This window comes from Papio anubis, chromosome 11 (assembly GCF_008728515.1).
Source record: "Papio anubis isolate 15944 chromosome 11, Panubis1.0, whole genome shotgun sequence".
NCBI lineage: Eukaryota > Metazoa > Chordata > Mammalia > Primates > Cercopithecidae > Papio > Papio anubis.
Genome location: NC_044986.1, coordinates 52499900 through 52512662, shown reverse-complemented (window position 1 = coordinate 52512662; position 12763 = coordinate 52499900). Strand labels below are relative to the sequence as shown.

Here is a 12763-nt window from a genome sequence, read left to right as displayed (position 1 = left end):
ACATATGTTTTATCTGCTTATTTATATTCGCTTAATGTTCTATAAATCTACATGAATTTGCCTCCATGCTCACTTCATATATTTTAATAATATAGTCGGATATTCTATTTAAGTGATAATGCAACTATTTTCAGAGCCATTTCGTATGTGCTAAACAATAAAAGCTGCATATTGGACAACACAGAAAGAAGTAAGACTTAGATTCAAACTTTTTAATTGATCTACTGTTATTTTCACTAGAATTTTAGGCCAGATCTCTCCCAATCAGAGCCAAGTGGAGGGTGAAACAGAGTTGGCAAATTTATGCAGTATGATGTTTAAAGTCCTATTTTCCAACTTCACCTTGTAGCATGTCATTTTGACTTGCAATTTGTTGTTTTATCCTTGAACGGTTTGGTCTTCAGTTTAACCAAACACTATTTAAATTTAGATGTTAACAGTGATGTCATTGATATATTTGGAAAGTATCTTATTCAAAAGGCAGTATCTTCATAGGAATTTGTGATAAATAGATCAAAGGGATCTAAACTCTCACACATAAAGCCAATCCCTGCCACTGTAGTCAAAATGTGCATTTTAGCAAGTGTCATTTATCTACTGTATCATAAATGTAAAATAGGTAGACAGTGTTAAAAAATAGACATATCAAGCAGAAAGAACTCTTACTAGTTCAGCAAGAAGATTCTTTATGGAATGCATAAGAAAAACATTTTTCACTAAATCACAAGTATACATACAATACAAATTGCAATGGAGAGCATTAAAACGTTGGCAAATGAAAAATTGCTGAAAATTTTTTTAAGAATTGTCTGTATTACACATCTCAATTTATTTATTTTAATGCTTCTGTCACTGTAGGTACTTCTCTGATACTAGAAACTCATCTGTTTTCTACAAATCCACAATATGTCAGTTACTCAACTATACTGATTCCAGCATTCTTTTCTTTTTCACTCTATAGTCAGCATAGGGAATGCCACTGATGGCCACAGTTTCAATTGCCTATATATTTGTGTTGATCAAATATGTATTTCCAGTTCTCACATTTTTCCAAGCCCTAAACCTCCTTGTCCATTCAAGACACATCCAAGTGTCTTTTAAAAATATACACATGAATAGCTAAAACACTTCAAATAGGTAGGTCAACAAAATCAAGTTGAAGATCTTCCTCTGTCATTTGTCAAATAGAATTATCTTCCAGGAATCACTATTTAAATAAATTGCACCACAGTTAATCCAGTTGCACCATCAGAAACTGAAGTAATATATTTTATATATAGTTTAGTAACTCCAACGTATCCAATGAATGATAAAACCTATGAATTATTTTACGTAAATATATTGAGCTATTTGTATCTTTAGTGCCAAGTTACTTATTATAGAATCCAAAAATGTTTTCACCTTTTACTAAGGCCACTGGAATAATAACATTTTTCAACCTTTTATTTTTCCACCCATGATTGAGGTTTAACTTTGCAATACTAAAACCTGACTTGCCATCTAATTCTGAATAAACTTTCAATAGATTTCTACCATGTTTATATAAAACCAATATCCTTAAAGTGGCCTACTGTAGCCTTGCATAAATTGTCCCTAATATGTATAGAACAAATTATTACTATCAACTATTAACAAAAAATAACTTTTATCCTCAATAAGCTTATTAGAAAAGAAGAGATATCACTCAAATAATTCTACAAGCAGATGTAAAATGCAACTGTGACAACAGAAAAAGTCTGTAGAGCTTTGTGAGGCTATAGTAAGGAGGTCTGATATAGGCATATAGGTGAAGGAAGGTTTGATCGTGTCTGAAAAATCTGAGCAAAAATCTATTTCGTGTCTGAAAAATCTGAGCAGAAATCTAAAGATAAATTAGGACTTAATTAAGTCAAAGAAAAAGACTGCAATATTAGCATACATCATCACATTCAATGCATATAGGAGGCTATTTAGATCATTTACAAACAAAAAACCTAAATATTGTGTATTGTACTATTCATTTATAATTGTTCAGGCTAATTTTATGACCCATAATATGGACTTCACTGTTGGATATACACTGGAAAAGCATGACTATTCTGCTGTTAGGTTCAGTGTTCTATAAATTATTATAAGTGGCTTACTGAAATCTCAACAATGACTATGGATTTATCTATTTCTCCTTGCAGTTCAGTTTTTGATTCATGTATTTTCATGGTCTCATATTAGGTGTACAAAAACACTTATGATTAAGTTCACATGATTGACCCCTTTATCATGATAATATCACTTTCTTACTTCTGGTGATAGCCTTTTGCCTAAAAAAAATATAAATATTATATATAAATATATATATTATATATATATATAAATATTATATATAAATATATATATTACAAATACATATGTAAATATCATAAATATGTATAAATACATATAAATATCATATATAAATGTGTATAAATACTATATAAAATATGTATTATATAAATAAATACTATATATAAATGTATATTATATAAATATATATAAATATACAAATGTATAATTATTCAGCATTCATCTAACTAATATAAGCGTGGAATATTTTTTCCATCTTTTTATTTTTTTATATTTAGTGTACTTAACACAATTTTGCTGTTGTATCCAATCTAATAATCTCTTCCTTTCAAGGGTATAGTTAAGATATTTACATTTAATGGTGATAACAAATATGCTTAGGCTTACCCCTAACATTTTGCTATTTGTTTTCTATTCCCTTCATTTTTTTCTTTGTTCGTCTTTACTTTTTCTGCCTTCTTTTGGATTAGTTGTTTATATTCTATTTTATCTCCTTTATTGATTTGTTAGCTACAATTTGTTTTAGAAGTTTGTAATAGTTTTCTATTGCTGTGTCACAAATTATCACAATTTAGAATCTTAAAAAACACATTTATTATCTCACAGTTTCTATAAGTCAACATTTTAAGACAGTTTCACTGGGTCAAGGTTTTGCATTCTGCTCAAGGTCTCTTAAGTTTTCAATCAAGATGTTAACTGAGTAGCGTTATTTTTTATTCGATTGTTTGTAGAAACGTAATCTGCTCAGGGCTGTTTGACTGAGGGCCCCATCTACTCATTGCCATCAGCTCAGATCTATTTACAGGTCCTAAAGGCCACTCACAGTTCCTTGCCATGTGATACTTACCAGAGCCAATTTACAACATGGTTGCATGCTTCTTCCAGGCCAGAAGGAGAATCCCTCTTTTTTTTAATGCAGTCTGCTAAGCTTCTGCTATACATGAAAATGGAGGCATGAGTGGAATGATATCCCCTCTGCCTAATAAACAACCTAATCAATAGAATGACATCCCATCACCTTTATTGTATTCTATTGGTCACATTTCTGTCTGCACTAGAAAGAAATCACACAAGGAAATGACTCATTGGTAGCCCCTCTAAGGTGTGTTGGCACTATTGCTTCAGAGACTCTACTGCACAGTTTTAACTCATCAGTTCACCTTCAACTGATACACAACCTTCAGAGAAACTGTACAAGCATATAAATTTACTTTTATTTCTTCTCTCTCACACTTTGTGCTACATTTTACTTTTACATATGCTATAAAACCCACAATTTTTTTTTCTTTAAAGATAGGGTCTCATTCTGTTACCCAGGCTGAAGTGCAATGGCATGACCAACTCATCACAGCTTTATACTGGGCTCAAGTGATCGTCCCACCTCAGACTCCTAAGTAGCCAGGACCACATTTCATTTTTTTTTTTTTGGAGACGGAGTCTCCTTCTGTCGCCCAGGCTGGAGTGCAGTGGCCAGATCTCGGCTCACTGCAAGCTCTGTCTCCCGGGTTTACGCCATTCTCCTGCCTCAGCCTCCCGAGTAGCTGGGACTACAGGCGCCCGCCACCTCGCCCGGCTAGTTTTTTTTTGTATTTTTTAGTAGAGACGGGGTTTCGCCGTGTTAGCCAGGATGGTCTCGATCTCCTGACCTCGTGATCCGGCTGCCTGGGCCTCCCAAAGTGCTGGGATTACAGGCTTGAGCCACCGCGCCCGGCCCATTTCACTCTTTTGTATACATTCAGATTTGAAGCTAATGCCATTTTCATTCAGCCTGAAAAACTTCTTCCATGTTTCTTGTAGTGTGGGATCTTATGCTGAAAATTGCCTTCCATGCTTGTGTGTTTAAGAATGTCTTTAGTTAGCCTTTTTATTTTTATTTCTATTTCTTTCTTTCTTACTTTATTTCTTTATTTCTGAGGTGGAGTCTTGCTGTGTCGCCCAGGCTAGAGTGCTGTGGCGTGATCTCGGCTCACTGTAACCTCCGCCTCCCGGGTTCATGCCATTCTCCTGAGTCAGCCTCCTGAGTAGCTGGGACTACAGGTGCCTGCCACCAGGCCTGGCTAATTGTTGTATTTTTAGTGGAGACGGGCGGGGAGGGGGGTGCGGTTTCACAGTGTTAGCCAGAATAGTCTCGATCTCCGATCTCCTGAAGCCCACCTTGGCTTTCCAAAGTGCTGGGATTATAAGCGTGAGTCACCACGCCTGGCCTTGTTAGCCTTCATTTTTGAAAGCTGTTTGCTGGAAATAGAAATCAAGGTTGACTTTTTTGATTCTTACAGTATTTGAAAGATGTTACTCTATTGTCTTGCTTGCATTGTTCCAAAAAGAAATTTCCTGTAATCCTGGTATTTGTTTCTATGTAACATGTGCCCCAACACCCCTAATTACTTTAGAATTTTTTATCAATGGTTTTAGGTTATGAATTATGGTGTAACTTGATGTAATTTTCTTAATATTTCTTTGAGATTTGTGAAGCTTCTTGAATATATGAATTACATTTTTCATCACATTTCAAATTTTTTGATCTTTATTACTTACGTTTTCTTGTCCTCTCCCCTTGCCTCTCTCTCTGAGACTCCACTTTCAAGTATATTAGGCTGTTAGAAGTTGTCTCACAGCTCACCACTGATTAGTTCATGTTACTTTATTTTCATTTTTTAATATTCTGTGATTCAGTTTGGGTAGTTTCTCTAGACCTATGTTTCACTTTCATTCCGCAATGTGTAACATACTATTAACACCATCTAATTCCATCTATCACATTGTAGTTTTCATCTCTACAAGTTTGATTTAGGTCTTTATTACAAGCTTTGTGTCTTTGATTAACTTTTTTTAACAGCTTTTATGACAGCAGTAAAGTGTAAATTTAGTGGTTTTCTGTATAGAATTGTGCAACCTTCACCATAACTTAATTATAGAACATTTTATTTACCCCTTTAAAAGAAACACTATATCCATTTGCAGTCCCTCCCCATACTCTCTCAACCTCTTATTCCCACCAATTCCCAGCCCTGGACAAGCACTATATAAATTTACTTTCTGTTGCTACAGATTTGTCAAATCCAGACATTTAACATAAATGAAATAAGATATTATGTGGTCTTTTATAATTAGCTTCTTTCACTTAGTATATTTTCAAGGTTCGTTCATATTTTAGCATGCAGTAACCGTTATTTAGCATGTAATAAAGTTCTCTTTATTACTGATTAATACTTCATTGAATGAAAGTATGTGTTTTCACTCACCAGTTAATGGACCTTTGGGTTGTTTTTACCTTTCAGCTTTTGTGAATAATGCTGCTATGGATGTTTGTATACTTTTGTGTCTCCATGTTTTTATCTGTCTTAGATATATCACTAGGAGTGAAACTGTGACTCATATGGTAACCCTATGTTCAAAGTCTATGCACCATTTTACATTCCCATCATCAACATGAGAATTCCACTTTCTTTACATCTTTACCACCACTTACCTTTTTCATTATAGTTCTGATAATCTTTTTTGAAGATAGGGGATATAGTTACAATAACTGTTTTAACGTCCTTACCTGTTGATTCTAACATTACTTCAGTTCTGATCAGCAATTGATTTTTCTCCTCATTATGTGTTTTTTTTTTTTCTTTTTCTTTTTGCAAGCTTGGTAATTTTTCATTGCATGACATATGTAAATTGCACTTTAACTGGTTTGTGAACATTTTTCTATTTCTATAAATACTACTGAAGTTTGGTCTTGTCATCTGTCGTGGTTTGTTAAGTTTGATCCATTTGGGTCTTACTTTTAAGAGTTAGATGGCACTAGAGCACTGATCAGCTAGGACTAATTACTGCCTACTAAATAATAAACAACTACTAAATCAAGACATTTTTTGTGTACTCTATCCAACGTCCAATGGACTATGAAGTTTTCCAGCCTGGTTAGTGGAAATAGTGACTATTTCTGACCCTCCGTAATGTCCTTTTTTTTTTTTTTTTGAGACGGAGTCTCACACTGTCACTAGGGCTGTAGTGCAGTGGCGCAATTTCGGCTAACTGCAACCTCAGCCTCCCGGGTTCAAGCAATTCTCCTGCCTCAGGTTCCCCAGTAGCCGGGATTACAGGCGCCCGCCACCACGCCCAGCTAATTTTTTTTTTTTTTTTGTACTTTTAGTAGAGACGGGGTTTCACCATGTTGGCCAGGCTGGTCTCGAACTCCTGACCTCGTAATTCACCTGCCTCGGCCTCCCAAAGTGCTGGGATTACAGGCGTGAGCCACTGCACCCGGCCATGTCCTGATACCTTTAAAAATCTTTTGGTTAGTTTACTGAGACACATACTGCTCAGTACTCGGGTGAATGAATACCGAGTTCTCTCTGAGCAGTTCTCTTTCTCCTGTACTCTGCAAAGAACATTACCTACCTTGGTTTCCCAAGAATATCAGTTCTATTTTGCCAACGCAGGCAATCCGCTGGGCTCTGCTTGAGTTCACTCTCCTGCATCTCTTCTATAAAATATTAGTATCTCTGAAAGCAGCTCGCTTTTTTAGCTCAGATCATTTGCTTCCTGTATCTCCCGGATCACTCTTCTTCTTTACTGATTCCCAGCGTCTTAGAAACAGCCCCACTGTTTTTCGGGTTTTTTTTTTTCTACAGCAGTAGTAAATATTTTAAATAAAGTGTCAACGCTGTAAGTGTCCCCTAAAACGCAAACTCAAGGAAATACTTTCCGTCTTTCCAGTAGAGCAAGAACTTCACAGCGCGCGGCCGAGTTCAAGCTCCACTTACAGTCTCTGGCACCGCGTACGGTCTAGCGCGCAGGCGCAGAACCCGTGCGCGCCTAGCCATAAGCGCGCTTGCGCCAAGCAGAGAGGCACGCCAACGGGCGAATCTGCGCCTGCCAATTAGAGCGCAGAATGGTCGTTGATGCCCGCCCACTAATCCCTGCAGCCAATCGCCTGCCCCGGCGCGAAGTCGACTGTGAATTCAAAGTATACCTAGGGATTGTGGGAAGGCGGCTGAACGCGGCGCCTAGAAGGATGGAGGCGGCGGAGACAGAGGCGGAAGCTGCAGCCCTAGAGTAAGTGTTTGCGGCCAAGTAGCAGCTGGGGGCGGGCCTGGGAGGACCTTGTGGGCCCCTATGTGTAATGATTGCTGCCCTCGACCTTGTACAGCTTTTGAGGTTCGACCCTGCCGTGAATTGATCCTCACCGCAGTCCCGTCTTAGGTTCCTGAGGTGACTGTTGCCTGCTCCAGGAGTACGGCCTTTAGGGGACCGTTCGCCGCTCCCCACATCCACATACTCCACAGGATGTGCTCTAGGAGACTGTTTTACTTCTGTGTTCTTGTCCCAACACGACACATTCCCAATCACTTCTCATCCCCATCCCTGCCCCCCCGTAGACTTCTCCAGTCCCTAATAATGAAAAACCCTAGAGTCGAGCCAGGCATCCAGCCCTCTGCCCTGAGTCCTTTCTCAGCTTTTCCAAGACCCTGCCCCAAGGCTGGTGCTCACTGCCAGGAGGGATCCCAAGGCCCAGCATTCTTCCCCTTTCATGCATATCTCCCGGCTTCCTTCACATCTTGACTCAAATGGTTTCTCTTCAGTGAGACACTCCCTATTTAAAATCTCAGCGTTTTTCTCAAACTCCTTATCTACTAACCCAGCTGATTTTCCTTTGGGCACGTATTATCACTGTATGCCCTCCATGCACTCCATTCCTGGTTGCAGGCTGTAGGCCCTTCAGGCCCTTGTGTAAACTCTGGTCAAGGCAAGACTCTCAATAGTATACATACTGATATACACATCCACATTTGTGTACACACAAGAACTGTAGAACTAGCATCACAAGAAGCTGCAATTTCCTCTGTTTCCTTACCCCTCCAGGGTCCTGGCTGAGGTGGCAGGCATCCTGGAACCTGTAGGCTTGCAGGAGGAGGCAGAACTGCCAGCCAAGATCCTGGTTGAGTTTGTGGTGGTATGTACAAGATGAGAGCGAGCCTTTCAGAAGCCAGGGTCTGGTCCTGGCTCCTCTTATTGAGATACAGGGCAGCATTGGCAGAGAGCAGACTTTAAGGAAACCTGTAAGGAGGTAAGGACGTTCCCTGTCTCTGCCCTCCCTCTGAGCAGGACTCCCAGAAGAAAGACAAGCTGCTCTGCAGCCAGCTTCAGGTAGTGGACTTCCTGCAGAACATCCTGGCTCAGGAGGACACTGCTAAGGGTCTGGACCCCTTGGCTTCTGAAGACACGAGCCGTGAGTAGGCAGGGGATTGGAGTAGCATCTGGCCTAAGTGGGGAAGGAAGGAGGATTTCAGATAGGTCTCCCATTTGGCTGATGGGAAGGAGGCCCAGTGTTGCAAGGAGGCAGGCTAGCAGGCCACCCTCACTCATGTTCTCATTCCTGGTGGCTCATCTCAGGACAGAAGGCAATTGCAGCTAAGGAACAATGGAAAGAGCTGAAGGCCACCTACAGGGAGCACGTAGAGGCCATCAAAATTGGCCTCACCAAGGCCCTGACTCAGATGGAGGAAGCCCAGAGGAAGCGGACACAACTCCAGGAAGCCTTTGAGCAGCTCCAGGCCAAGGTACACCCAGGGGTCCTGAGTACAGGGAGGGAAGGGCAGTCAGATAAGAAGAGGGAAAGAGTGAGCAAGCTGAGTTGTGCCAGCTTGCAATCTCCCAAAATTCCAGCCAGAAAAAATAGACTTCTTCTCCTGGTCCCTCTCCCTTGCTTATCTGCAGAAACAAGTGGCCATGGAGAAACGCAGAGCAGCCCAGAACCAGTGGCAGCTACAACAGGTAGGTTCATCCTCCTAGGAGAATATCCCTTCCCACCACCATGCCATCGTATGGACTGTGTCCCCTGTCTAGAAAAACTTCGTTTTGCTTCCTCCTTTGAGGCACTATAATATAAATACCAACATGGGCTTGAATCTCAGTATCACCACTTACCACTGCATGACCTTGGGCAGGTCACCTAACTTTCTGTTTCTTTATCTAAAATGGAGGCAATAATACCACCTACTCTAGAGAGTTATTAAGATGATTAAATGATCATTACAGCAAGGGCTTAAAATAGTACCTTGCACATAGCAAGTTAAATAAGTTTTATCACCTTTGTGCCCCTTCCCTCCAAGAATGCCTCACCCTAGAACAGCTCATTCTGATCTTTCCTTTTCTCTAGGCCCCTACTCTACTCTGAAGTGAATAGAGTCCCTCTTTTCATCATTGAGCCTGAGCCCTGAGCTGAGTGTAGGCTGGAGGGGTTGGAGGGATGGTTCTAAGACCTCAACATCTGATGCATAATGTCTGCACACTCACTCCTGGCAGGAGAAGCATCTGCAGCATCTGGCAAAAGTTTCTGCAGAGGTGAGGGAGCGTAAGACAGGGACTCAGCAGGAGCTTGAGGGGGTGTTTCAGAAACTTGGAAACCTGAAGCAGCAGGCAGAACAGGAGCAGGACAAGCTGCAGAGGTAAGGTTGGGAGCATGGGTTGCAGATTCAGAATGGTCCAGCTGAGATTCCTTTCCTTCACACGTACCTCCTCTTTACAGGTACCAGACCTTCCTCCAGCTTCTGTATACCCTGCAGGGTAAGCTGTTGTTCCCTGAGGCTGAAGCTGAGGCAGAGAATCTTCCAGATGATAAACCCCAGCAGCTGACTCGACCCCAGGAGCAGAGTACAGGAGACACTATGGGGAGAGATGCTGGTGTGTCCTTCAAGGTAAGTGAGAGATGGAACAGGTGGGCATGGGCAGGCAGGTGGAGACAGAAGCTGGGAGACTGGCCTTACCCACTGTCTATACTGTATTTCTCCAAGGCTGTGAGTCTACAACCTGCTGGAGATGCAAATTTGCCATGACTTCCCAGAGGACAACAGCATGGAGAAAGATCCTAGAATAGGTCAGACCCAACTTAGGCCTTGGTGTCCCTGGATGCAAGTGTGGAAAGAGGGAAAGCTTCTCTGTGCATCTGAGCTCTGCTACCCATGGAGCAGATGGATGGTGGGAACAGGAAAGAGCTTATGTTACAGTTTAACACCTCATTCCCTTGCTCAGCCCACCCAGAGCTAACCCCTGTCTTCTTCCCCAGGCCTCTGACTTCCCTCACCACCCCCAACCATCATTCCAGGAAAGACTGTGAACTCCTGAGTTCAGCCTGATTGCTGACTACATCCCAGCAAGCTCTGGCATCTGTGGATTAAAAGCCCTGGATCTCTCTCAGTTGCGTATTTGTTCATCTTCATATGCTGGCAGGAAGAACTATTAGTACAGATACTCAGAAGCCAATAACATGACAGGAGCTGGGACTGGTTTGAACACAGGGTGTGCAGATGGGGAGGGGATACTGGCCTTGGGCCTCAGGGGTTGCTTCCCCCTATGATGCAGACATGCTGAATTTAATTCAAGGAGGAGGAGATTGCTTTAGGCAGGTGGTTATATGTGGGAAGATAATTTATTCACTAATCCAAATTTTATTCATGGATCCAAATGTTTGTTGAGTCCTTTCTTTGTGCTAAGGTTCTTGCTGTGAACCAGAGCTGTAACAGTGAGCTCATCTGACTGTTTTAGGTTGTATAGCCTAGTGTTAACATTCTTAGTGTCTTTTTGTGCCTTAAAACATTTCTTGATCACTGGTTTCAGATGTTCATTTATAATATTCTTTTCAAAGATTCAGAGATTGGCTTTTGTCATCCACTATTGTATGTTTTGTTTCATTGACCTCTAGTGATACCTTGATCGTTTCCTACTTTCTGTTTTCAGATGGAGAAGATGTACCTTTTTTGTAAACTCTTATTTTGTAAACTCTTATTTTTATCAGATGATCAACTCATGTACTTGAATATTTGTTTTCTCAAATAAATATTTAAGGCTATACATTTCTTCTGACTTCCTTTATTTTCACAATCATTCAATTCATAGCATTTTCTATATTCTGTTATAATTATTTCATTGATTCATAAATTTCTTTGAAAAATAATTTGGTCTTCTATTGATTGTGGGAAGATAATCTAAGTTTATAGAGAATGTCATCTATTTAACAAACTTTGAAATTTGGTGAGTGAATTATAGCCTCGATGTAGTGATCTTTTTTAATGTTTTACATAGTTTTGGAAAGAATGCGTTTTAGATTGTATGCAGTATTTTCTATTAGATTATGTTTGCAATTTTTGTTTCAATTTATATCTTCTATATACTTAATTTTTTGTTGTCTGAGTATCACCTGAGAGAGGTGTGTTCAAGTCTCCAACTATGATAGTGGATTTGTTCATTTCTCTTTTATAGTTCCATTTTCTTACATATTTTGCAGCTCCTTTATTAAGGTATATGTAAATTTACATTTATATTTTTCTTCAGAACTGAACTCTTACCTTTGTGTGGTAGCCTGCTTCATCTATAGGCTAACGTGTTTAGCCTTGAAGACTAATAGTTTTAATATTAATATAACTTTGTCACTTCTTTTGGTTACCCTTTGCTTGACATGCTTTCTCTTGAATTTCAATCCTTTTTTAGTTCAACCTTTCTTTATATTTACCACTTGTATATTGCATTTAAAGGGTTATTTTAAAAAAAAACACAGTTTCACATTTGTCTTTATGATTTTCTAGTTGCGTCAATTTTTTATTTGCTTTTTCTTGGTTTTTTATCCCTTTCATGCCTTTTAATTTTTTTATTGTTTTTTCATGCTTTTTTTTGTTGTTTGTTTGTTTAGAAAGTCTCATTTAGACCTGCTAGTTTAGCTTTCATAGTTAGCAATGTCTCAAGTAAGGTAAATAATTAATTAAACACTCTTGATCCTTTTCTTAATAAATGAAGCCTAAACAGCTGTAACCATTGACAGATCATCCCACTCTAAACTATTAAGGTATTTTTGTCCAGTTTATTCTAGCCTGTTTGTATTCTCATAAATTAATTTTTTAAATTATTTTATACAGTCAATGCTTTATTACTAATTTATTTACTATTTTTGCCCACATTATTTTTACATTTCAGAGTCATGTGGAATACTTTTTCCAGCTGAAATAAATGTCTCAGAAATTCCCTTAGAGTTTGTAGACTGTATAATACTTTAAATTTTACTATGAAAATATTTTTATTTCATCCTCATTCTTGAGAAATGTTTTTATTATGTAGAGAATGCTTGGTAGTGACTTAACACACTGAAGATTAACTCACTGATTCTTTGGTCATCTGGTTTTGGTCCTTGAGAAGTCAAATGTCAGTTTAAAAGCCCTTCCTATAATTTTTTTTTTACCAACTTGGTGCTTATAACACCTGTATTTAGTGCTCTATAGTTTTACTATATTGTGAATAGTTTGGGGCTCTGGTTTACTTATTTATTCATTCATTTGACTTGCAATTAACTGTGCTTTCTAAATTGCCACTCTTTCAACAATTCTGGAATATTTTCAGCTTTATCTGTTTAAAAAGACACCTCTTGTGTATTAGCTTCTTCTAAGATGCCAATTAGACAGCA

General features: G+C 39.1%; 1 protein-coding gene across 7 annotated transcripts; it reads left to right on the top strand.

The window, feature by feature from the left end:
• The first annotated feature begins 7251 nt into the window (after positions 1 to 7251).
• Positions 7252 to 11357, top strand: ZWINT (ZW10 interacting kinetochore protein). 7 transcript variants are annotated; one of them, XR_002524351.2, is made up of 9 exons: positions 7252 to 7368; positions 8176 to 8266; positions 8419 to 8542; positions 8707 to 8873; positions 9031 to 9087; positions 9619 to 9761; positions 9842 to 10010; positions 10107 to 10290; positions 10379 to 11357. XR_002524351.2 is itself a non-coding variant. In XM_021943446.2 (9 exons), exons 1-8 carry the CDS (start codon positions 7328 to 7330, stop codon positions 10146 to 10148), a joined length of 693 nt encoding a protein of 230 aa, XP_021799138.1. In that variant the 5' UTR covers positions 7252 to 7327; the 3' UTR covers positions 10149 to 10189; positions 10379 to 11344. The 7 variants fall into 7 exon arrangements, 6 of the variants coding, with proteins under 6 accessions (XP_021799138.1, XP_021799135.1, XP_021799137.1 ...); XM_021943446.2 differs by having other exon boundaries at positions 9619 to 9657; positions 9879 to 10010; positions 10107 to 10189; positions 10379 to 11344; XM_021943443.2 differs by having other exon boundaries at positions 10107 to 10189; positions 10379 to 11344.
• The last annotated feature ends 1406 nt before the right edge of the window (positions 11358 to 12763 follow it).

What these genes read in the sequence shown, in the direction of transcription:
- ZWINT (XM_021943441.2), top strand. Translation starts at nt 7,328, where the DNA reads ATGGAGGCGGCGGAGACAGAGGCGGAAGCTGCAGCCCTAGA. An exon ending in GGCTTCTGAAGACACGAGCC is followed by an intron (nt 8,543 to 8,706) that starts GTGAGTAGGCAG and finishes GGCTCATCTCAG; the next exon opens with GACAGAAGGCAATTGCAGCT. An exon ending in GAGCAGGACAAGCTGCAGAG is followed by an intron (nt 9,762 to 9,841) that starts GTAAGGTTGGGA and finishes TCCTCTTTACAG; the next exon opens with GTACCAGACCTTCCTCCAGC.